Source organism: Geotrypetes seraphini, chromosome 2, assembly GCF_902459505.1.
Source record: "Geotrypetes seraphini chromosome 2, aGeoSer1.1, whole genome shotgun sequence".
In the NCBI taxonomy this organism is placed as follows: Eukaryota; Metazoa; Chordata; class Amphibia; order Gymnophiona; family Dermophiidae; genus Geotrypetes; species Geotrypetes seraphini.
The window spans coordinates 320,770,655-320,797,355 of NC_047085.1; the positions used below are offsets into that span (position 1 = coordinate 320,770,655).

The 26,701-nt window shown below is 41.3% G+C and overlaps 1 protein-coding gene across 18 annotated transcripts in view; it reads left to right on the forward strand.

The window, feature by feature from the left end:
• GADL1 (glutamate decarboxylase like 1) overlaps positions 1-26,701 on the forward strand; it is a 426,028-nt gene that overhangs the window by 322,579 nt on the left and 76,748 nt on the right. For all 18 annotated transcript variants that reach the window (XM_033930116.1, XM_033930120.1, XM_033930121.1 and 15 more), the window contains 3 exons: positions 8,765-8,829; positions 9,221-9,302; positions 23,909-24,108. In XM_033930116.1, coding sequence (XP_033786007.1) covers positions 8,765-8,829; positions 9,221-9,302; positions 23,909-24,108 — 347 coding nt within the window. The remainder of the gene's footprint in view (positions 1-8,764; positions 8,830-9,220; positions 9,303-23,908; positions 24,109-26,701) is intronic.

Here is a 26,701-nt window from a genome sequence, read left to right on the forward strand (position 1 = left end):
TCAGAGTATGAATGGCCACAACCACTGACCCGCAAGCTTTGCTCTGAAGAATGCTGGTGTAGAAGGATTGAAATTGAGATAGACACTACAGAATGACAGTCTCTGGTATCCAGAGCAGATATTGTGATGTCATAATGCCTCATTCCACCAGTGCCTAAGAGCCAATCCCATCAGTGATGTCACAATGGCTTCATTATCCTTGGCTCACATAAGAATCAGAGTATGAATGGCCACAACCACTGACCCGCAAGCTCCTGATTGGTGAGGCCCGACTTTAGTGCAGGAAGAGGCAGTTGGAGCATACCGCGAGTGATTTCCTTCACTCGCCGGCACTCCGGCTGCTCTCTCCTGCCTCTCCAGCTGCCCTCTCCTGCCCAGTCATTCGCGGTCGGAAAATACCGTGAATGACTGGAACTGCGAATCGCCAACCATGAATGACTTGGGGAGTACTGTATAGAACTTTGAAAATAAGGAGGGGGAGGTTTTGAGGATCAATGATTGAAACTTGGAACCTATGAGTCTTGGCTTAGAGGTTTATTTACCAACATCCAAGCTGGTTTCTGAGATTTTCAACCACCATGTATTAGCACTCTGTGCTTTAATCTATGGCATTGTGAGACTCAGTGGCGTACCAAGGGGGGAGCAGGGGGGGAGGTCCGCCCCAGGTGCATGGCTTGGGGGGATGCACAGCCGGCCAGGTCCGGGTCTTCCTGCCCTTCCTTTCCCCCAGCCCCGCCGCTACGATCCTACCTCCCCCGCCGACAAGAAGTCTTTCCGACATCAATTCTGACGTCGGAGAGGACGTTCCGGGCCAGCCAGGCAGTGATTGGGTCAAGTGGTTTTATTAAGGATAAAACTTTAGTTCATCAAAAATTGGAAGCCATGGAGAACTTTGACTGACATTTGAATTTTTGGTTCACCATGTTCTCTAAGTCTCCACTTTATGTCAACAGTGGGTATGGTTATGAAGGAGGATATTCTTCCACCTCTTATTAGAGGCTATTATGTGGCCTGGGGAGGACTTGGCAGTAAAGGAGTTTGAAAGGGCTTGTCATTGAAAGCCCAGATTGCCCTAGTTTTTCTGAAGTGGCTGGATCTATTATTTCATCTAAAGCAACTCTGAGTTCTTTGCTTGTATTTTTGCTTCAAAGGCAAGATTTTTTCACCAAAAAATATTCAAAAGATAAATCAACATCAGAGATTCAATATGGCACGTTTCCAATCTAAAATGGAAAAAAGACCTCAGTGTTTCCCAGGAGCATACCCGGGAAACTTTCTATGGCAAGTAATCAGTTGCCACAGAGAAATACATCCTCAGTCTGAGAAAAACTCCATCACAAAAGTTTTTTAATTAGATTTTCACAAAATAGTAGGAAACAAGCACTTATCTTAGGTGATCACTCTTCTGATATTGAAAAAATCTAAAAGGGAAATCTAAATCATTCCCCTGTGTGTTGTAATCATATAGCACTCGACTGTGGAGATTTTTTCAATATCAGAAGATATAGAGTGATCACTTAAGATAAGTGCTTGTTTCCTACTATTTTGTGAAAATCTAATTAAAAAAAAGTTTTGTGATTGTAGTCCTTACAACAGTTTTTCTCAGACTGAGGATGTATTTCTCTGTGGCAACCGATTACTTGCCATAGAAAGTTTCCTGGGTATGCTCCTGGGAAACACTGAGGTCTTTTCTCCGTTTTAGATTGGAAACGTGCCATATTGAATCTCTGATGTTGATTTATCATATGAATATTTTTTGTGGTTATATATTTATTAGAATAGTCAGCTTGTATCAATTTACTTTAGAACATAAGAGTTGCCATACTGGGACAGACTGAAGGTCCATCACGCTCAGTATACTGTTTCCAATAGAGGTCAACCCAGGACACAAGTACCTGGCAAGATCCCAAAGAGTAATCAGATTTTATGCTGTATATCCTAGGAATAAACAGTGGATTTCCCCAAGTCCAACTTAATAATGGCTTATGGACTTTTGCTTTGGGAAATTATCCAAACCTTTTTAAATCTTACTAAGCTAACTGCTTTCAACACATTCTCCTGCATGAAATTCCAGAGTTTAATTACATGTTGAGTGAAGAAATATTGTATCTGGTTTGTTTTAAATCTACTACTTTGAAGCTTCATTGCATGCCCCCTAGTTCTAGTATTTTTGGAAAGAGTAAACAAGCGATTCATATCTACCCTTTCCACTCCACTCAGGGGAAGATTCTCAAAACATGCCAGTAAAATCTGGCGAGTCGATGTAGTGCCCATAGTGGGAGAAACTTTTATTTTATGTGTGATTCTCAGCATAATAGCATGCAAATTATATGCACGCTATTTGTGCAGAAAATTGCCAGTAAAGAGTGGGAGGAACTGTGCCTAGCGATAGCTCAGAAGAGCAATCGCTAAACACAGCTCTTCCCTTCTGTCAAAGCTGCTCTCCCTGCTCTGATCTGCAGCCGGTTCAGCTGATTAACTGGTAGGGAGAGCAGCAGAAATAAAAGTACCACCTCCCACCGACACTTCTCCCTTGCCCACCACTGCCCGGACCCCCTGAACACCCTGTACAATCCCAGCAGGAGGGATGTCCACTTCCTCCTACCGCAAGTGATCCTCAACACCCCATGTTACTACCATTTTAATATTAATGACCTCGCTGTACTGCATTTGAATGGCAGAGCTGGAGACTGCTAGGAAGCTCGGAAAAGGCCATTCTGATAATCGTCTGGTAAAATGCTAGCATGCTAAACTGGCTAGAACCAGTTTAGTGAGCATCATTAAGGGCACAGTAACTTTTGAGAACCCTTCTCTTAGTATTTTATGGATCTCTATCACATCTTTCCCCGAGCCTTCTCATCTCCAAGTTCATGAGCCCAAGCCATTTTGTCACTCTACTCTGTACCTTTTCTAATTCCAGTAGATATTTTTTTTTTAGATGTGGCAACCAGAATTGCACATAGTATTCAAGGTACAGTCGCATCATGGGCATCAAGGGCATTATAACATTCTCATCTTTTGTTTCCCATGCCTTTCCTAATAATTCCTAACATATTTGCTTTCTTAGTGGCTGCTGTACACTAAACTGAGAATATCAATGTATATGGGCGATGACTCCTAACGTGGAACCCTGCTTCATGTATCTATAGTTTGGGTTCCTCTATTTCACATACATCACTTGTGTGGGATGAACACAGAGGATCTAGAATCATAAAAAAATATTAAATATTGAACTAAGGCCAGTACTGGGCAGACTTGCACGGTCTGTGTCTCTATATGGCCTTTTGGTTAATGATGGGCTGGGGGGGCTTCAATGGCTGGGAGGGTGTAGATGGGCTGGAGTAGGTTTTGACAGAGATTTTGGCAGTTGGAACCCAAGCACAGTACCGGGTAGAGCTTTGGATTCTTGCCCAGAAATAGCTAAGAAGAAAAAATTTAAAAAAAGTTAAATTGAATCAGGTTGGGCAGACTGGATGGACCGTTCGGATCTTTATCTGCCGTCATCTACTATGTTAAAATGGACTCCTTTTACAAAGCCGCGCTAGGGCCTTAACGCACGAAATAGCGCGTGCTAAATTGCTGCACATGTTAGCCGCTACCGCCTCCTTTTGAGCAGGCGGTAGATTTCCAGCCAGCGCATACTATAGCGTGCACTATTCCAGTGCGTGCGATAAAACCGCTAGTGCGGCTTTGTAAAAGGAGCCCTATGTTACTTGCTCACATTAAACATAATTTGCCATTTTGATGCCCAGTCTTGCAAGGTCTTCTTGCAATTTTTCACAATCCTCTTGTGATTTAACAACTTTGAGCAACTTTGTGTCAGCAGTAAGTTTAATTAACTCATTACTTATTCTCAAGTCTAAATCATTGATAAATATGTTTTTAAAAAAACCCCAAAAACCAGCAGTCCCACCACAGATCTCTGAGGAACCCTATTATGTACCCTTCTCCATTGAGAATATTGATCATTTAAACCAGGGGTGTCCAATGTCGGTCCTCGAGGGCCGCAGTCCAGTCGGATTTTCAGGATTTCCTCAATGAATATACATGAGGTCTATTTGCATGCACTGCTTTCATTGTATGCTAATAGATCTCATGCATATTCATTGGGGAAATCCTGAAAACCCGACTGGACTGCGGCCCTCGAGGATCAACATTGGACACCCCTGATTTAAACCTACTCTCTGTATTCTATCTTTTAACCAATTCTTAATTCTTAATCCATAATTGGACATTACCTTCTATCCCATGACTTTCTGATTTCTTCAGAAGTCTTTCATGAGGTACTTTGTCATATGCCTTTTGAAAATCCAGATACACAATATTGATCGACTCATCTTTATCCAAATATTTATTCACCCCTTAACCCTTTCAGGACCATAAGGATCGTAGGCCAATTTTTGTGGTTTTGACGACATTTTTATGGTAAAAAGGGCTTGCAGATGCCAAAAAATTGATTTTTTTTGTGAAATATCATTATTTTTATTTAAAAAAATCACACTTCTGGCTTATGGACAGTGTGGCAAGTGAATCTTCTCGTCAATCTAGCAACGACGCTAATGAATGAATGTCGGAACCAGTTTGTTTACATAAAGGCAGTATCATATGGAATCCGTACATATCAAATTTAGAACTGTAGACTATCCCAATCAAAATTTATAGGATTTTAAAGTTATGGGACAAATATGTCCCTTGGTCCTGAAAGGGTTAAAACAACTGTAGAAGATATCCCTTGACTAAATCCATGGTGGCTTTGTCTCATTAATCCATCTTTATGTACATGCTCTGTAATTTTGTTCTTTATAATAGTCTCTCCTATTTTGTCCGGCACCAACATCAGACTATACAGGGGTGTCCAACCTGCGGCCCCGTGAAGTATTTTGTGCAGCCCCGGTCGAGGGCGATGCAGTGTTTTCCTCTGCTTCCCCCGGGTGTTTACTGACTTGCCGGCTCCCTCCTCTGTCTTGCTGCAGTGTTTGCATGTTTGTGCGGCCCTAGTAACATTTTTTTCAGCCAATGCGGCCCAGGGAAGCCAAAAGGTTGGACACCCCTGGTCTATAATTTTCTAGATCACCTCTGGAACCTTTTTTTAAAATTGGCATTAAGTTGGCCACCTTCCAGTCTTCCAGTACCATACTAAATTGTAAAGGTAAATTACAAATTACTAACAATAGTTCTGACATTCATTTTTCAATTCTATCATTAGTCTTGGATATATACCATCAGATCCAGGTGATTTACATTTTCTAGTGTTACAGAGATTTGTTTGTTTCTCTGATTCATCAGCACTGAATACCATTTCTGGCACTGATATCTCCCCCACATCTTCCTCGGTGAAGACTGAAGCAAAGAATTCATTTAATCACTTTGCTATGGCCTTGTTTTCCCTGAGTGTCCATTTTACCCCCTCAGTCATCTAGCAGTTCAACTGGTTATTTTCCTGGCTTTTGCTTCTAATATACCTAATGTGACCATTTATTTTTTTCATCAAAATGGGACATTACTGATTTTCAGTCCTGCCCCAATCCCACCCTATCCCCATCCCAGCCCTGCCTTAATTTCTTCCATTAATTATTCATGTACACCAATATCTTATTAATTCATAATGGTAACCATAAAATTTTAAAAAACACAAAGCACACTGTATGCAGAGAAAATGTTAATTATCATTTATATTCGGGGGTTTTTCCAAGAGGTCAAGACAGATGACTTTAAAATATGCAATGTCACCTCAGTAACAACTATAGAAAAATAGACAAATATAGTACACAATATAGACAGCAGATGTAAATTCTCAAAACTGACATATTTTGATTACTAAATTGAAAATAAAATAATTTTTCCTACCTTTGCTGTCTGGTGAGTCTCTGGTTGCACTTCCTTCTAACTGTGCATCCTTTCTTTCTTTCTCTCCCCCTTCTTTCTCTTTCATTTGTGATTGATGCTGACATTCGATATCCAGTGGAAGTTATTTCATACCAGCCAGGTTTCTGAGAGATGATTAAGTTTGCCTAGATTCAGTATGTCAACATTCTACTTCTTTTCCTCTGGGTATTTGAAAGAATAAAAATCTTTGTGTTTCAAAAGCTTTCTGGAAACAATATATGGCAGGCTAGAGAATGACAATAAGACAAGAAAATTAGAACCCACTGCATTTTCCCTAAAACCACAATGACAGAACCCCTTATTAAAACCTAAACACACAGTCAAGAAGGCATCTTCTTTCTGGTATCAGTCACTACTAAATCTTTGTAAGCTTATTTAACACTGGTGCTGTTTGTACAAAGGCACTAGTGGAACTGGTGATACTGACAATGTTTTTAATACCTGATTTCTCTCTCCCTGCCCTCCTTCTTTCTTTCTCCCTGCCCCCTTCTTTCTTTCTCTCTCCCTGCCCCCCCAAGCCACCGTTGCCTCCCTTCCCCCCCAAGCTACCGCTGCCACACTCCCCTAACTTTTTCTTTCTTTCTCTCTCCCTGCTTCCCCCCACGCCACTGCCGATGACAATTTCTCCCTGCTTCCCCGACGCCAATACAGCAACAGGGCCAGGTGCGGCGAATGCAGCGACTGCACAACGGCCAACCCAGAAGCCTTCCAATTGCTGCCTAGTTGGCCCGGAACTTCCTCTCCGAAGTTAGAATTGACATCGGGAAGAAGGCTTCACTCGCATTGTCTGGTCCTCTTGCTGCGTCGGCAGTGGGGATGCAGGGAGAGAGCCCAGGCTCTGTAATTGCCTGTCCCGTTGTCCCCACGCACAGCTTCGGGACGCTGTCTCTGAAAACGGGACATTTTGGCGTCCCGAAGCTGTGCAAGGGGACAACGGGACAGAGGATCCAAAAACGGGACGGTTCCGTTCAAAACGGGACATATGGTCATATTAAATATACCTAAAAAGGTTTTTTACTACAGTATATGTTTTTGCCTCGAGAGCAATATTCTTTTCAAGGTCTCTCTATTCCTTCCTTATCAGCACCTTGCATTTGACTTGCCATTCCTCTTTCTTCCACTTTCTCTTTTAGCTGTACTAGATTCCTTCACCTTACTTGTTAACCTTGCCAGCTATCATTTGAATAACATCCATGCCTGATGCAAATTTCTGATCTTTGCATCTGCCCTTCTAAGTTTCTTTTTTACCATTCTCCTCATGTTATCATAGCCTCCTGTTTTAAAGTTAAAAGCTATTGTATTGGATTTCCTGTGTGTACTTACTCCAGAGATTATATAAAATCTGACCAAGTGGCCCCAGCACCATTACCTCCTGTACCAAATCGTTCATTCTACTAAGGACTAAATCTCCCTAAAAGAAAACACCGGTACTGTAGGCTTGCTTTGACGGGAGGGATAGTTTGAAGTGTTGTGTCACGTGTGAGTTGAAGAAGGAATGTGGGATGTTACCCTTCCGAATTTTCTCCATAGATAGCCTGCATGGTTCACAAAACAATCTTGAAATGCATTCTTTTGTTCATCAGTAGCCAATGCAGTTGTTCTAATAGTGGATTTGCCCTTTCGTATTGATTCTTTTTTGAAAATTAGTCTTGCGGCCATGTTTTGTAGTAGTCTGAGTCTCTTTCGTTCTTTTTCTGTAATGCCACCATATTCATATAGTGCAGTAGTCCAGGTGGAGAGGACATATTGTTCTACTGTCCTGAAACTTGTCTCTTTTAGGATTGGTCTAATTGCCCTCAGTTGTCTCATCTTAAAGAAGATTTTTTTCACTAAAGAGGTGATATGAATGTTGTTGATCAGTGGTTCCCAAACCTGTCCTGGAAGACCACCAGCCAGTCAGGTTTTCAGGATAGCCTTAATGAATATGCATGGAACAGATTTGCATACCTGTCACTCCATTACATGCAAACCTCTCTCATGCATATTCATTACGGCAATCCTGAAAACCTGATTGGCTGGTGGTCCTCTGGTACAGGGTTGGGAACCACTGTTGTAGCTTGAGTTTGAGTCAAGTGTGACTCCCAGTATTTTGGAAGAATTTTCTATCTGTATGATATGAAGACAAGCTCCGATCCACATAGCATAGGGAGGAGCGAAGACAAATTGGCCGAAGCCTTGGGGCCAATCGTCAAGGAGTAAGGGGAGAGGGGGGCAGGATAGAATAGGAGTGAGCGGAGGGGAGGTCGCCCCTCTCGATCCGGTATCGCATGAGGCAGACGCAGCTTCCCTCCTGCCCACCCTCTACTACTGTCGCAGCCAGACTGGAGGGGGAGGATAAGCACAGCATATGAGTCAACGACATACACCTTTATAGTGCTTATGAAATGGGGCATGTCACCTTGCTTGGATGGCAGGGAGGCCAGGCCATGATCTTCACAGCAACGTACTGCTGATGAGAGGACACATCCTTGAACGGGATAGGTCCAGCGAGCAGGGGAAGCTGGTACGGCACCCCGTGTTGGGAGAGGATGGAGAGGCATATGCTGTGCACCTGATCATGTGGTGGTTAAATCTAATAAGTGTTATACATGGAGTGTTATGTCATCTTCAGATGTTCAGTTTCGATGTACAGTTGATCACATTTCATGATTGGTTATTCTGCTCAGTTGATGACAGTTGTGATGTAATAGTGCTATTTTGGCTGCGGCCAAATAAAATTCCACACTAGTTGAAAATGCTTGAGTATCATCATTGTTTTCTGGACAGATCTCGGGGGGTAGAGCAACAAGTGCTGAGTGCACGATTTGTAGTAAACTATAATGTATCGGATAGTCTATTTGTACTTTCAAATAAGATTTCTTTGTCTATATCTTAACAGGCATCTTGGGGTGGTGCTGCGTTACTGTCAAAGAAGCACTGCAAGCTTTTGAAAGGCATCCACAGGTAAAGGAAAGGGATGGGATGTCCTGTCTTTCAGTGGTTACAGTTAAAATGGTTTACATGTTAAATAAGGTACTTATTTTGTACCTGGAGCAATGTATGGTTAAGTGACTTGCCCAGAATCACAAGGAGCTACATTGGGAGTCAATCCCAGTGCCCCTGGTTCTTAGGGTACTACTCTAACCATTAAGCTACCCCTCCACAGGAAAGGTGAACTCTGTCATAACAGAAGCTGGATGTTTTGGTTTGTTTTCCATAGTAATCAGTAGAAATAACTCAATGCAAACCCTTCATACAAGACAATTAAGACAATATGTTGAACAGTCCCTTGAAATTCCATATTCTATTGATGTACTTCTCTAAAAATCTGTTTCGTTCTTACTACCTTTCATAGGGCTGATTCTGTTGCATGGAATCCCCACAAGATGCTGATGGCTGGGATCCAGTGCTGTGCTCTACTGGTAAAAGATAACACAGTAAGTCATCATTGCATTCTTCGTTGCTAGGGATATTTGTGTGGTGAGGTAGCCATGAGAGAGTCTGTGTACCTCTCCGAAGGAGACACACAAATTAAAGAGCAATAGGAAACCAAAATGAACAAGGTGATTACTTGGGCCAAGGATACGCAGGGATGTGAATATTAACATGCATACGAGCCACTCAAATGCACAAATTCTAACAATCTTAAGAGAGATTTAGTTATATCATCACGAGGCCATGCCATGAACCGCGAGCAGAGGCCTCCGATTGAGAGCATGGGAGTGTGTTCACTGCTCCTCCTCCTGATGAAACCTATTTTAGCGAAACTCAGGTCTAGGTTGGGGAGAGGATAAATTGGAAGCACATAATTCACAGTTTGAGCACATGATGGAGGTACTCCTGCGGAGCCTTGTTTGAATAAAGAATGTGGAGCTTTATTTGTTGGATTGTCCATCGAACAGATGTCTCTCTAAAGATTGTTAGAACTTGTGTATTTGAGTGGAGGTAATTACTACACTCAAATTAAGAGAGAGGCACCATATGGGACTATCAAAGTGCAATGATGGTCCCTACATAATCTTTATATGGCTCCTATGCAGGAGATTGGGTACTGAGCACTTTTACACAGTATATATAAAATTTAAAATATTGTATCTTTTGTGTATGAAATCTTGAAGATAACCTAATGAAGTCCCATACTGGTATGTGCATTACCTCATATTTTTGTTTATATCTATGGTGGGAGCACAATGGAGGCTTAATTGTGGGGGTCCTGGCAGGAGGGTCTTGGGGGGGTTGGTTGGTTCGGTTGGGGAGGGAGGTTGCACCAGAAGGAGGGAGTGGTCATCCCTCCTGCCTTTATTTTGTTCCAGGGTTCATGGGGGGGGGGGGGAATGTCTTCGGGGTGTCCGTCATCGGGGTGGAGCTGCTCAACTTTTTTTTAATGGGACAGATATTGTGCATGTGTAACACATACACACACAACATCTATGCCTTAAAAAAAAAAGAAAATAAAAAAGCCCCGAACAGTTGAGTGGCAGGAAGCTGCTTTAGGGCTTCCCCTGCGACTCAGCTGTCCAGGCTTTCCCAAACCGGCTCTGTGCATGTGTAAGAGCCGTTTTCTAAGCAAGCGATCAGATGGGATTATGGCTGCCCTCCGCAAAACTCATTTGCATGGGAAGCCGTTTGAACATCGATCACTGTTTAGAAATCGGCCCACAGTGGCCCACACAGTCTTAACGACCGTTTTTAGTACATCTAGCTCAAAGTCAAGCAGTGATCTGATTTCTTTTAAGGGCAAGATACCTACAGAATAAAGGCGTTTTCAAATGCAAATGAGTAGGGGCTTTTTATTATTGGCTTTGGAATCAAGAGAGCACAGAGAATACCCTGATTAACTGCCAGATCAGAAATTATTTAAACATCCCATTAGCTTCACTACCTTGATCTAGGGCCTTTTACAAAGCTGCGGCAAAAAGTGCCATAGCGTGACCTTACAATGGTCATGTGCTAAGGCCACTTTTTGTTGTGGCAGGAAAATGGCAGATTTTCCATTTTCTGATTTAATGGCCATACGCTAATGCTGCCATTGAAGTATTTGATATTGCGTGTACAACAAACTTTTAATAAACTTGAAACATGTGGCCATTAACAAAAATGAGCACATCTGTTCTGTAGGAAGTAAAATGTTTGTCGCGTGGCAGCCACTACCATGACTTTGTAAAAGGGAGAGGGGGTGGTAGTTTAGTACATGAGATGCTCATGGCCCTATGTGTACTTTGTCTTGGCTGAAAAATTTCAATAGTAGCAGATATATTTTATTTTGGCAAGAAATTACAAGCAAATAGTGGGGGGTTGGTGTTCGATTTCTGCAGTGCAGATTGGACAGGGTTTTTGCTGTGCCTGTTTTTTTTTTTTTTTCTTTCTACAAATTTGAAAACTTTACTCCTTGAGTGCATGAACACCCAATGAATAGTTTGATATTGTGTAAGCAGTCTATTTGGGATTAAAAGCACCATTAAAAGAATTGTACCACAGCAAAATACTTAGGCAAAACATAGGATAATTGTTATGAGGCCCATGGGTCTTTTTACAAAAAACAACAACCCTTAATTGCTTTTACAAAAAAAAAATTATTTTTGAAGAAAGGGTCCAAAGGGCATCTTTTAAAAAAGTGATAATCATATTTGTGGAATCCCATGTAATCATGCCAGCACTGTCCTTATAAATTTGGGGAGTGTGTGATGCAGTGGTTAAAGCTACAGCCTCAGCGCCCTGAGGTCCTGGGTTCAAACCCACACTGTTCCCTGTGACCCTGGGCAAATCACCTATTCCCCCCATTGCCCCAGGTACATTAGATAGATTGTGAGCCCACCAGGGCAGACAGGGAAAATGCTTGAGTACCTGAATAAATTCATGTAAACCATTCTGAGCTCCCTGGGGAGAACAGTATAGAAAATTAAACAATAAATAAATAAAAGAAAAAAAAAAAAACCCATCCTGTTACTGCTATATGAAATGAGCAGAGAATAGGGGCAGATATAGTATCCCAGGCCAGCTTCCTGTCAGCAGATGTGCACATCAACAAAAATAACTATTACAGCTGGTAATATCCGGTCCCTTTGTTGTCAAATGCAGTAGAATAGTGACATGCCAAATCAGCACATGCATTCTTCCAGCCCTGGGTGCAGGACCAGAAGCACTGCCTCTGTAGCACTAGCTCTGCACTTTGTGGATCAAATAAGGGGCGTAAATAGCCACTTCTGGTTCCTTTCAGCAGCACTAAATCCACTGTTCTTCCTAAGCTGAACAGGAGTCCTCTGTCTAACTGCACTGCTGTCAGTGGAGGCTGGTGCTTCAAGAATGCGCTTTCAGTCTCTAGGAACAGGCAGGTTCCCTGGATTCCTGCAGAGCGTGCCTGTCCCTCACTATTGAAAATGTGATAGTGAAACAGCACCCCCCACCCCCACACACCACCAGCAGGATTGTAGGTGGAGACTCCCACTTAGCTTAGAGCAGGGGTGTCAAAGTCCCTCCCTGAGGGCCACAATCCAGTCGGGTTTTCAGGATTTCTCCAATGAATATGCATGAGATCTATTTGCTTGCACTGCTTTCATTGTATGCAAATAGATCTCATGCATATTCATTAGGGAAATCCTGAAAACCCAACTGGATTGTAGCCCCCGAGGAGGGACTTTGACACCCCTGGCTTAGAGTGAACAGTGTTCAGGATTGTAGTTGCCAGTATATGGCTATCAATTCCTTTGCCATAAATATTTTATTACATTTTAAAGAAATACAACAAAACAAACAATACTAATGCAATGAATACAAGACATTAGTCGTGGGATGCAGCAAAGGCACCATACTATCATAACACAAAATAGATATTAATTCCAACATTTACGCAAGGGTTCCCATATTTTGTTGAATCTCCTCAAATTGCCTCACTTAACTGCAAATATTTTTTCATACTTAACATATAAACACACCAAATTCTACCAGTTATTGTAATCCAACCTAGAAAAATCTTTCCAGTATTGGTTTAATAGTTTATCAGTACTAGGTTTTTGAATAATTGGGCTTTATCCAACCCAGCTTCTATTCCAATAACGCCCAAGGCTGTTAAAGGGGAAAACACCCTCCAGGGATTCAAGACAAAGTTAGACAAGTTCCTTCTGAACCAGAACGCACGCAGGTAAGGCTAGACTTAATTAGGGCACTGGTCTTTGACTTAAGGGCTGCTGCGGGAGTGGACTGCTTGGCATGATGGACCATTAGTATGACCCAGCAGTGGCAATTCTTATGTTCAATAAGATAAAGGGTCTGATATAGAAAATGACTCAGAAAACTCCACTCGTAAAATACCTTTCATATCTCACAAGAGAACATTCTACTAGTGTGTACATTACAAAAGAATAAAGGAAAAGCAAAACTTAGCTGTCGGTTGAATTCTTCAAGTGTTCCCTGAAGATCAATGCTGAGTGTCAGAGCATTTAGCATTTCAGCCTGTGGTGGCTTAGTAAAAGATGGGGTTAATGCTGAGTCTTTAAAGTAACTGGACATTAATGTTGGCAATTAACCCGCAGTAATTACCCATTCTTACCAGTCTTTAGTAAATAAATACAGTCGAACCTCGGTTTACAAGTGCACTGGTTTGCAAGTGTTTTGCAAGACAAGCAAAACATTCGTAAAATCGGTGCCTCGGAAACCAAGCTTGATTCGATTGATGAGCGCCCCCTTCCGCGATCTGGCATCCTCCCCATTCTTTCTGAGATTCTCAGAGAGAACAAGAACTAGAAGGCCTTGAGCATGCGCAGATGCTCAAGGCCCAGTACAAGGAAGAGAGCAGAACTTTGGGCACTGGCACCGGCATGTCCTGTGCGTTGGTGCTGGTGCCTGTGCCAGATGGGGGTAAGACAATGTGTTTGGGACGGTGGGTGGGTGCATGGGGGATGCCAGATTGCAGCGAGGGAGGGGGACACACGAGCCGGGGGGATGCCAGATCGTGGGTGGGGGGTGTGGAGCAACGCCAGTGGCCTCCGGGGGGGGGGGGGAATATATCAAGCGAGTTTCCCTTAGTTCCTATGGGGAAACTTGCTTTGATTTACGAGTACTTTGGTTTACGAGCATGCTTCTGGAACAAATTATGCTCATAAACCAAGGTTCCATTGTTCTGCTGTTTGGCCTCCTTTTACTAAGCTGCAATACCGAGTGCCACACGGCAACCGCAGCAAAGTCTAAAGGGATTTAAAGAGCTTCAGTGCCACTACTGTGCCAGATCGCACCAATTGCCTTAGTTAAAAGGGGCCTTTATTTGCTGCAGACATTCCCCTTTGGTTCAGCGTTACTTTCATGAGATCTAGTTATTGCTTAAATCTGGTGAGAGTTTGACTATTTGCATGAAAGATTTGACATTAAAACCTACAGTGAATATTTTCTTTTCCTAAAGAAGTATAAATGTTCAATGTAGAATTATACAATGTGCTTATTATACACCTTTACACAGAGGTGCATCTTTCTGTAGGTACGATCAAACAATTTTTATTGATGCAGAAAACAAATATAATCACCAATGGCAAATTTAGGAATATAGCTAATACAAAGAACATCTAAAGTCCTGCATCACTTTCAAATTGTAACATCAGAAGACAAAATAATACAGAAATATTGACACTGAAAGAATGAAAATACAATAGGGAAAAGTACATAATATAACAACATTCCTACCCCTCCACCCCATAACCTCAAGAAATGTGAACAATAAATAGATTAGGCCATGACTTGTACAAAAAGAATAAATAACTCTTTGACAAGCCCAACAGAGGAATAACCCAAAGGAACATTATAACACACCAGGACCCTGGATCATTATGAACCCCAGTGAAACCCCTTCTTAGACCATTAATTCCCAGCCCTTACCAACCCCCCCTCCCCAGTCATGCATCTTTCTGTAGGTAAAGGTAAGGACACTGGGCTTTAGCCGGGGTAAAAGCAATTACAGAAGGCAATGGAAACCCATCCTACTAATAGTCTGCCAAGAAGTTGCCATACAAGTTATAGATGCTGTGTCATTCACAACTTGGTGTTTGCATCAAGGGAAAAGTTGTGAATAACCCCGGGGGGGAGCAAGAGTGGGGGGCACCACTTATGTGACTGTTTCCTGGCAGACCAGTAGCAGGGTAGGTTGTCATTGCCTTCTCAAATCAGCTTTACCAGCTAAAGTGAAGATGGCTGAGTTGGCCAGCCGACTTCCTGACTGAAAACCCAGTGCAGGTTTTTGAATTCAGGTTGTGGGTGCAGTAGACAAGTTACCTATTGATTGCACCTTCCTGTAGAAAGTTTGGCCCAGTTCAGGAATACTGCTGAACTGTAAGACGCCTTATATATCACATATTACTCATGTTGTCTACTTATTCATGCAGTATACTTTATAGTAGTGAATGACATTGCACTGCAGAGTCTGTTGCTAGAGTATTACAAACTGTTTCCCATTTGCACAGCCAGATATTTTAGTAGAGTGGTACAAAAAACTCTGAAACCAAGTTTTGCAGATAAATTATTCCAACCAAAAGTAATATAGAACAGAAAACAAAACAATTGAGCGTATACTATGGCACATTTCTGTATTATTTTCTTGAGTTGTTTGCATGCACAGCCATGTGAAGCAAAACCCATCACATAAATTGTTGTTTGCAAGGTCATGGTGCAGAGGCTAAGGAGTTACCATTGTTTCGTTGAAGAAATTGAATTTGTCAAACTGAAAAATAAGACAATTATTTGCCACGGTGCTCTTATATTTCTTTCTGTAGAAATATTTAAAGTATCAGTGGGAGATCAAATTGAATTCTATGCTGGTGCTACTGGATTGCGGCAGATTCAGAACCAGGGGAATCTGGTTCATATCCCACTGCAGTGCCTTGTGATCTTGGGCAAGTCCCTTAACCCTCCATTGCCTCAGGTACAAACTTAGGGCTCCTTTTATTAAGCTGCGCTAGCGGTTTAACGCACGTAATAGCATGCGTTAAACCGCCGGCCACGCTAGCCGCTACCGCCTCCTCTTGAGCAGGTGGTAGTTTTTGGCCAGCGCAGGGGTTAGCGCGTGATGAAACATTGCGCGCGCTAACCCCGCTAGCGCGGCTTGATAAAAGGAGCCCTTAGACAGCGAGTTCTCCAGGGATGGAAAAATTCCTACTGTACCTGAATATAAATCATTTAAAAAATGTATGGGCTTGCAGACAGTTTATAAGAAATTAAAGGTGACTATTAATATAACATAATATAACATTTGCATACCGCAAAACCTTGTGGTTCCTTGCGGTTTACAATTTGCAAAAAGAAAGCTGTACATCCAACAGCAAAAATTGTTATGGAATGGGGGGAGGGGGAGATAAGTTTTAAGATGGATTATTGAAGAATATTAAGTGTTGCATTTAAGTTAAAATGTTATTATTTGCTGTCACACTTATTATCTATATATATAAAATCGGAGGTATGTGTGTGTGTATGTGCCGCGATCACGCAAAAACGGTTTGACCGATTTGAACGAAACTTGGTATGCAGATCCCTCACTACCTGGGGTGATATGTTCTGGGGGTCTCGCGGCCCACCTGCACACGTGGGCAGAGGTACAAACAGAAAATCATATTTCACCCATTCAAGTCAATGCAAAAAATGTAAAAAGCTGTGGGACCGATTTGAACGCAAATTGGTATGCAGATCCCTCACTACCTGGGGTGATATGTTCTGGGGGTCTCGCGGCCCACCTGCACACGTGGGCGGAGCTACAAACAGAAAATCAGATTTCACCCATTCATGTCAATGGAAAAAATGTAAAACGCTGCCATTCTCAGTAATTCAAAAACGGCTTGACCGATTTGAACGAAACTTGGTATGCAGATCCCTCACTACCTGGGATGATATGTTCTGGGGGTCTCGCGGCCCACCTGCACACGTGGGCGGAGCTACAAACATAAAATCAGATTTCACCCATTCATGTCAATGGAAAAAATGTAAACAGCTGCCATTCTCACAGTAAATCAAAAACGGCTTGACCGATTTGAACGAAACTTGGTATGCAGATCCCTCACTACCTGGGGTGATATGTTCTGGGGGTCTCTTCACCCAAGAATTTATATGTTCTTGCTCCTGGAGGTGAAACTAAAATTGTTGTTTATAATCAAGTTTTGTGTTTGTTGTATTGTATTCATTTTGTCAAATATTTCACATTATAATTTGAATATTGTACTTTTTATAAAGCTGTAAAAAAATAATTTCATTCACCACTATAAAGTATCTTTATTTGAATCCATTTACAGTGTTATTGCTATAATTAAATACCCATGCAACGCCGGGGCATCAGCTAGTAAGTTTTAAAAATGAATAAAGATTTTTTTTTTTAAGATCCTGTTCAAATACAAATGAGACAAGAAGAGTGGAATGAGTTTTGATTTCTTTAGTAGATTTTTTCCAGAAATTCAGACAGATTACTCAAATCAAAAGGTTGCAGCTTATCACTTCCATGCAAATCCTCTGGCTTGTTTTTCAGGAAGATAGTAAATTTTGTTTATAGGATGTATTGCTTCTAGTGGGAATTTTAATACTTCCACAGAATTTTTTTTAACATATCAGCTGGTAAAATACCAGCTGTTTTAGGAAAATTAAGTAGCCCGAGGTTTTGTTTCCTTCGCTTTTGGATAGGACGAGACACATCTGGATAGATTCTTATAACATTAGATAAAAAGGGAACATCCTTATATTTGAAAAACAACTTAAGCATCCATTCCCTATCTGAATCTATGGCAAATTGTACCAATAAAGTAGCTGAAGTCTGGACCTCTATATCCGACTTCTCCAGGAAATTAGATATCAAGTCAATCTTTAAGTGTGAGCATTTGTACCGACATGCAGGCACCCCTTTTTCTATGATTATGTGCTTAACTTTGAGGTCTAATCCAGATACGCCCAGGACTCTCCCATTTCCACACCCCTTTTTTGGCATCAGGTATACATTTTAAGTGCAGCTCCTGCACCTAAATCTATGTGCATAAATTCAAATTAAATCCAATGCTTTATTAAGAAACCAATTATCAGTGCTAAGTTGCATGTAGAAATTGGGTGCACACGCAACTCAAAGCACCATTTATGTAACTTGGGGGATTATGTTTGAACATGCATAAAACCAGCACTTAAACATTGATCTTGTATAAATGTCTGCCCCCATTTTATAAAGCTGAGATATGCACATAACCACCCCCCCCCCCCAAGTGCATGCAAAATTTCAAGGGGTGTTCTCTGGGTGTGTTTTAGGCAAGACAAGGGCATGGTAAGTTCATAGACATTGAGGCCCAGATTATATAAAAGACGACTAAAGTTAAGCACCTAACATATTTAAAAAGCTTAGTTGGCGCCAATAGTCTAATCAAGGGGTAGGTAATTCCAGTCCTCGAGAACCACAGGCAGGTCAGGTTTTCAGGATATCCACACTAAATATGCATGAGATAGATTTGCATCTCAAGGAGGCAGTGCATGCAAATCCATCTCATTCATATTCAATGTGGATATCCTGAAAACCTGACCTGGCTCCGGCTCTCGAGGACCGGAATTGCCTACCTCTGATCTAATCTAATCTTTAATTTCTGGGTTGATCTATGCCTTTTTTCTAGGTTCAAAGATCTTACAAATGAAGACGTTTGCACATTGGGCTCCTTTTACGAAGGTGCGCTAAGGCCTTAACGCGCGGAATAACGTGCGCTAAATTGCCCCACGCGCGCTAGCCGCTACCGCCTCCTTTTGAGCAGGTGGTAGATTTTCGGCTAGTGCGCGCTAATCCGGTGCATGTTCTAAAAACGCTAGCGCACCTTTGTAAAAGGAGCCCATAGTTTGCAGTTACAACAATGAGATAGAAAGTACTCGACATACTATGGAGTAGCTGCCGGAGATAATACTAAGAGAGCGAAAAGCGACTTTAGAATTACAGTAAAACAGTTGAAGTTCCAGTCTGAACAAAAGCACAGCAGACCATAGTGATGAAAATATAAATAATATTTATTAAACCACTCCTATTAGTCTGACATGGCCATGTTCGCCCCCCTTGGGGCTGAATCATGCTGTAAAATAATTAAATACATAAATAAATTACTATATGGATAACAGAACCACAAAAGGTCTACTTAAAATATCAATTATAATGTAAAACATTACATCTTTATATACATAATCCACTGCTGCTCAGTATAAAAACTTTTACATACCCAGAAAATGCTAATTCAAGATCGCATTAATCTGACAGTTCTCATATATCTGGCAAGTACTAAAAACAAATGTATAGCATGACAAATAATGCCAATTATACAACATTGTTAAAAACAACAACAAACAAACAGTTCAAAGAGCAAAACCTCAGTTTATACAGGAATAAAATAACATGTAGCTCACCAAGCAGGCAAGTCTAGAGCATAGCATGCTGTGTAGGAGATCAAACACAGCTGTTGAAAGCTCTGGTCTATTATGCAAGCATCAGGGGGTTAGAGGTCATATTTAGATAGGCCTATTATTTTAAGTTCCATCTTCTCTTTCTAGAGTGATACATATTGCTTCTTCCTTTCCCCAAGCCCCTTCATTTTAGTCGCGTGGATATTGGTCTTTACCTAGAGAGCTACTCATCTGTCTTTTCTACCATCTCTGTCCTTCCTAAAAAAGATTATAGCCCGATATGATTGCATTCTATCCATGGGAATCAGTGAACTATGTATCTGTGATAGCAACAATATCCAAGTCTGATTCTAACATCAGGGTTTGCAGATCATGAATTTTGTTGCTTAGACTGTAAGCATTTGTGCTCATTGCTTTACAGCAACCTGTCAGTGGCAATCTCATTTTTTTGTCTAGTTTTTTGTTTAGTCTCATATCCTGTTGCATTGCTAAGAAGTGAATTGCTAAGATTGTTGTTTACATTGCTATCTTTAGTACCTTAAGAATAGCCTTACTGGGTCAAACCAATGGTCCATCTAGCCCAGTATCCCATCCTCACCTTTACATTTTGTTTTTTTGCTGGGGGATAGCCATCGGAATGGTCTTGCATACATAAGCCACCCCACCTTCTAGATTAAATGACTAGAAACATATTGCCTGAATTTCTCAGCAAGGATTATTTTTCCTGCCATAGTAAGATGCTGCCCATCACTACAATATGGTTTCTTGATTTTCTATGTTTTAATAAAAATACAAAAAATGTTTTTCCATCTTCCTAGTACTTAAGCCTTCTTGATGACACCAGGCTTCTCTGTATTTTGTAAGTTTTCCTTTTCCTTTCCATAAGTAGGCAGTATTTCTGAAAAAGCTACAGTCTTTACAAAATGTTTTAACCTCTCCCCCAGCTCTCAAAAAGCTTTCTGTGCTGGAAGTGAGGTATTGTTGGCCATGTAATTTGTTCCCAGGTAAATAACAACATCAGTGTTAGAATTCTTAGGGCTCTTTTTACGAAGGTGCACTAGCATTTTTAGCACGCGCACCAGATTAGCGCATGCTATAGCGTGTGCTAGCCGAAAAACTACCGCCTGCTCAAGAGGAGGAGGTAGCGACTAATGCTTGCGGCATTTTAGCACGCGTTAAGGCCCTAATGTGCCTTCTTAAAAGGAGCCCTTAGTCTCTTCTCGAACTATAGTCAATATTTCCTGGTACACCTGGTAGCTGAAGATCCTGGAAGGCATTTCACTATTTTTGGCTCCTTGACCTAAGTTCCAAGGTTAACGTCTCTGATGATGGAATCCACTAGCAGCAATAAATATTTGGTTTGAACTTTTTTATTTGAGCTTTAGGGGTGCTTTTCTTCTTGAATTTTCTTCACTAGTTCTAGTTCCACCTCAATTCTTTTTTCTTGAGCATCACAATGCTCTAATGGAGCAAAGGAATTATGTAAGGTCAACAGTTGTGTGAGTAGATGTTTCTGTGTCATGTCACAGTCTACCTGAGCCTACTGTGACCCATTTATTCCTGGGTTGTTTTATTCTTTGAGGCAGTGGTGGTAAATTGGTATGATTCTGTGGATTGATGGAAGTGCTTTAATTGCATCCAATTCCTGCTTAAGTTTACAGAGCTCCTCTTTAATACTAGCAAGCTGAAGACAGAAGGGGCCAGTCTTAAGCCTCCAAATGTTATGCCTTGAAACTAAGGGTTCCTTTTACAAAGGAGCGTTAGGGCCTTAACACGCGGAATAGCACGCGCTAAAATGCTGCGCAGCTAGCTGCTACCGCCTCCTTTTAAGCAGGCGGTAATTTTTTGGCTAGCACGCACTATAGCATGCGCTAATCTTGTGCATGCGCTAAAAACGCTAGCGCACCTTAGTAAAAGGAGCCCTAAAGTACCACAGTGATTTCACTGAATAAAAGTTTTCCTGATTGATTGGAATAGATATTGACTAAGGAGTATTTTCAATTATTGGGTTGTCTATATATAAATAGCAAACCCAGGGGTAAGTGGGGTATGGAGAAGTCTCAGTGAGTCAACCAAGTTCCCTATCAAACAGTTCTGTAGAAGGGGCTAGCACTGAGACACTGTGACAAAATCAAATTCTGCTGGAATCTACTACCTTTTCTCCTTTATATCCAAATGTCGCCGATGAATATAATCTCTTCTTCAATATAATCTCTATCTGCACATTAAACAAGAAATATCCAGAACTTACCTAAAATGGGGCTGCACAAAATTATAGAACCATCTTACTATCATATATTCTCAATAGTTGTTTGAAGATATCTCAATACAAAAAATATTCACAGAGTCCAGTGAAGAATTCACCTAATAGATGAGTTCTTAATGAGGTCCGAAAGGGGTATCAGACAGCCCAACAAACAGATATGTTTGAAAGGAAATACTCTTCATTTGCCCCACGGTACCTCCTCCTCCATATTAATTCTACTTTTTCTGCTTTTTTTTCTTTTATACTTATCAATAATTACTATCGCTTGTAGTCATTTCTAGTGTTCAAGTCTTATTATTTCATACAGTTATTCATGGATCTCAATTCTGAGTACTTAGCTTTCAGCCTTGAAAGACATTCCCCTGAACGCCAACGCGTTTCGAATTCTTTGTCAAGGCGACATGGGGAAAGCTGAAATCCAAGAAACAGCATAATTAGCACTATAAATTTTAACATTGTACATATTTAACTGCGGAAAGCTAAACCCTCCCACTACTTAAACAATAACGCTTACCTATTGTTGTGAACATACATAACATACTGCCGCACAACTTATCAAAGGACAAGCCGCGGCATTCTGACTCTGGAATTTAAACCCCCACCCTAAATGACGTCATATCCGGAAGGGGGAACCTCATCCATTCTAACCTACAGAAAAGCTTACAAAGACCAACATTCATTTAAAGGTCCGCTTGCGCTAACCAATCCGATGACTCATTAAGCCCCTTAGGCGACATGGTATCTAATCTGAACATCCACCGGAGTTCACACCGATTAAGCCTCCGGGCAGTATATAGAAAAGAAACAGACCGCAACAGCCTCTTACGCTTTCATAGTTTCCATCCTGAGAACTTAAAGAAAAGCTTGCCGATTAGTCAGTTCCTGAGATTGAGAAGAATCTGTCATTCTATAGATGATTTCCGGGTGCAAGCTAGAACTATGAAAGTGAGATTTTATCAACGTGGGTACCCCTATGCCACTGTTCAAGATGCATATAAAAGAGCAAAGCTTGCGCATAGAGAGTGGCTGTTACATGACACTAGCAAAGAAGACAATCCTCCGGACACGGTGGCCTTTGTGCAGGAGTTCTCTACCCTAGCCCATCTGGTTTCCCTAATTGTTAAAAAACATTGGCATATTCCTAGGTTGGCGATTCCCGCTTTGGACGATCATGCTATCTGCTCTTATAGGAGAAGAAGAAATCTGGGTGAATATTTAAATCACAATAAATCCCAGGAGAGAGTTCGGTTCCAAAGCGGGAGTCACCTTCCGTGTGGCCAATGTCAATGGTGTAGTTTTACTATATCTGGGGAAGTTTGGACCCATCCCTGCACAGGGGAAATATTTTAAATTAAGCACAACACGACATGTAATTCTGACAACGTTATTTACGTAATTCAATGCCCCTGTCCAAAGCTGTATGTGGGCAGAACCACCTGCCCCATACGGGTCCGTCTCACGGAGCATAAATCTAGAGTTCACACTCACAATGAGTCGTCCCCGCTTGTCCGCCATTGGATAAGCTGTAGCCATACCTTAAAGGATCTTAAGTGGCGAGTTCTAGACCGCATTACAGTAGGGTGGGAGGGAGGGAACACTGCCCGGAGGCTTAATCGGTGTGAACTCCGGTGGATGTTCAGATTAGATACCATGTCGCCTAAGGGGCTTAATGAGTCATCGGATTGGTTAGCGCAAGCGGACCTTTAAATGAATGTTGGTCTTTGTAAGCTTTTCTGTAGGTTAGAATGGATGAGGTTCCCCCTTCCGGATATGACGTCATTTAGGGTGGGGGTTTAAATTCCAGAGTCAGAATGCCGCGGCTTGTCCTTTGATAAGTTGTGCGGCAGTATGTTATGTATGTTCACAACAATAGGTAAGCGTTATTGTTTAAGTAGTGGGAGGGTTTAGCTTTCCGCAGTTAAATATGTACAATGTTAAAATTTATAGTGCTAATTATGCTGTTTCTTGGATTTCAGCTTTCCCCATGTCGCCTTGACAAAGAATTCGAAACGCGTTGGCGTTCAGGGGAATGTCTTTCAAGGCTGAAAGCTAAGTACTCAGAATTGAGATCCATGAATAACTGTATGAAATAATAAGACTTGAACACTAGAAATGACTACAAGCGATAGTAATTATTGATAAAAAGTATAAAAGAAAAAAAAGCAGAAAAAGTAGAATTAATACGGAGGAGGAGGTACCGTGGGGCAAATGAAGAGTATTTCTTTTCTAACATATCTGTTTGTTGGGCTGTCTGATACCCCTTTCGGACCTCATTAAGAACTCATCTATTAGGTGAATTCTTCACTGGATTCTGTGAATATTTTTTGTACAAAGTTATAGAAGGCATGAAAGGCCTATGCAGAAAAAAAACCCCATTATAAGGTTGTTGTTTTTTCCTACCAGGATCTGCTGAAAAGATGTCACTCTGCTGGGGCTAAATACCTATTTCAGCAAGACAGGTGTTATGATGTCAGATATGATACAGGCGACAAGTCTATCCAGTGCAGCAGGCGGGCTGATGCCTTCAAATTTTGGCTGATGTGGAAAGCACTAGGGACCAGAGGCTTAGAAGAAAGAGTTGACCAAGCCCTTGCATTATCCAGGTAGATTACTTCATGGTAATACTCTCTGCTTGACACTTTATTGATTGCAGTTACAGTGAGAACTGTATGGCAAACATTAGCTGTTGGAAAGCCTGCTGTTTTTGAAGTTATATTTGAAATTATATTTGAAATTTATTTTTATTAAAATTTTATTTTACAAACTTTTCAATTGTTGCAAATCAAAAGGACAGACAAGTGGTTTTTTTGTTGCATGTTTGATCTAGTGAGTTTACAAATTGTAAACTGCCGTTTCATACTTGGTGAAAGGTGGTATATTAAGATAAATAAACCATAAACCATATATTTCATTATATTTAATCTGATTATAAAATCTAAATTACAATAAAGGGGCAGCAGTTTTTAAAAATGTGCTAGGTGCTCATCAAGAAAAGAAATATTGTGCACCACATAAAGAACTGCATCATTTTTATTTGTTTCTAACTCAGGAGCATAGCCAACCCTTCAGTTTGGGGGCTGGGGGGGACGGGACCCAGCGGTGGACTGGGGTGGCAATGCATTCCTTCTCTCTCCCCCCTCCATCTGCACACATTAAAAATTTGTTTACTGGCGGGCCTGCCAAAGTCACACCAGCCAAAGAAATGCAGTGCCCAAACTACTCTCCACCTCCCTGCACTGCTTCTGTAATGTGGAAGTCTGTGACATGCCTACAGGTCTAACTCCAGTGCTCAGTTCCTGCACAAACTGAGCATGTGCAAGAAGTCTCAGCCTTGGTGGCAGAAGGCTGTAGGTTGGGCACTGCATTTGTTTGGCTGTCAGGGCTTCAGCATCCACATCTGCTGTTTAAGAGGGTGCTGCAGGTTTGGAGGGGGCCCAGACCCCAAGGCCCCTCCTCCATGGCTACACCTCTGCACCTATATCATTCCAAAACGGTTATGAGAATAATTTCAATATAATAGCCTAGTGTTGTCCTCCCTATTAACAAGTGGTAGCCTGAAAAATGTATCAAAGAATGGGACCAACAGAAAGAATCGATTGCCGCCAATTTAGGCTTACTTTTCCATTCCTCCTTCTCGTAGAGGTTTACAAGAAGTCCTAGTATTTTTTGCAGGACTTTACCTTCCACTGTATGTTTTTTTAAAAATTGTTATCAATGGAAATAAAACCAGATACAATACAGTTCCAAACTTCAACAAGCAAATTTCACCCACTATTTGGAAAATAAAGATGTTTCAAGACACACATTAATGGGAGAAGTCATCAAGCAACGTTGGGACTATAAGTTGCACTATTTGCCCCTTAATACAACTTAAAGGTCCCTAACGCCACCTGACTTAAATTACTGCAGAACAAACAGAGAGTACTTGCCTTGTAGAAGACAAACGAAACAAAGCAAAAGAAAAGGCACGAGAGATGTCCTAATCAACCAAAACGTAACCTTTATTATAAAAAATACCAACAAGAATCAAAGTTTCGGCATCAAATGATGCCTTCATCAGGGGACACTATAAACTTAAAAAGAACATAAACATAAAGTAAAAAAATTATATGCGTATAAAAATATTGAAACATAAGATACCAGAATGTAATAAAAATGCATTTAAAAAACCACACATTTGTTTTAAAACATTTTTAACAAGCACTAGAACTTGTTAACACACAGTTGAAAGCAGTTTGATTTATAGGTTATCATACATTAAAAATAATTTTGTACACATCCCCCCCAAACACATATACACACTTTTATGAAGCTGCACTAGAGGTTTTTAACGTGAGCCAGCAAAGTACTCCAACATTTCTAGGAATTCTATGAGCATTGGAACATTTACCGTGCCAGCTCATGCTAAAAATTCCTCATGCAGCTTGATAAAAGGGGCCCTAAAATTTAGAGCAGTTTTTTTTTTAGCCCCAAACGAGGAAGGACGCTGGAATAGAGCTCCTCTATGAACCCTTGGGAAAGCCCTTCTGAGCGAAGCGGGTCCCGTCGGGGCATGCTAGAGACACTGCATTAAAAACGATAAGTAAAAATAAACTGTGCTGTCTATTAGTGTTTATTTCTGAAAAATAATACAGAAGTAAATAAATAAGCTGCATTTGAGAAAAGGAGGCAATGATATAAGCCAAGTCTAAACATCTACGCTGGATTTTTGTATTGATGTAAATGACTCTCGGAGCCCTGTTGCCATCCTATATTTTGATTCTGTTGAGTGAAGATTGCTGCGCTGTGGTTAAATCAGTGGTTCCCAATCCTGTCCTGGAGGACCATCAGGCTAGCCCTAATGAATATGCATGAGAGAGATTTGCATATAATGGAAGTGACAGGCATGCAAATCTGCCCCATGCATATTCATTAGAGTTATCCTGAAAACCCGACTGGAATGGTGGTCGTCCAGGACAGGGTTGAGAACCACTGAGTTAAATAACTGAGTGCACATCTCATGAATGTCCTTGAGTTACCCAGGCAAATCCTAGACATGGCCAAACTGTAACTCCCTGCCAAGAGGAAAACTGCACCATCAGGCAGTGCAGCGTTGGAAAATGCTTATCTTAAAATGACTTGCAGCTGCTGTTGGGAATCACTCACAAATGTGGCGTCCACAAAGCACTGAATAAAGGGGCGTGCACAATTTGTTGG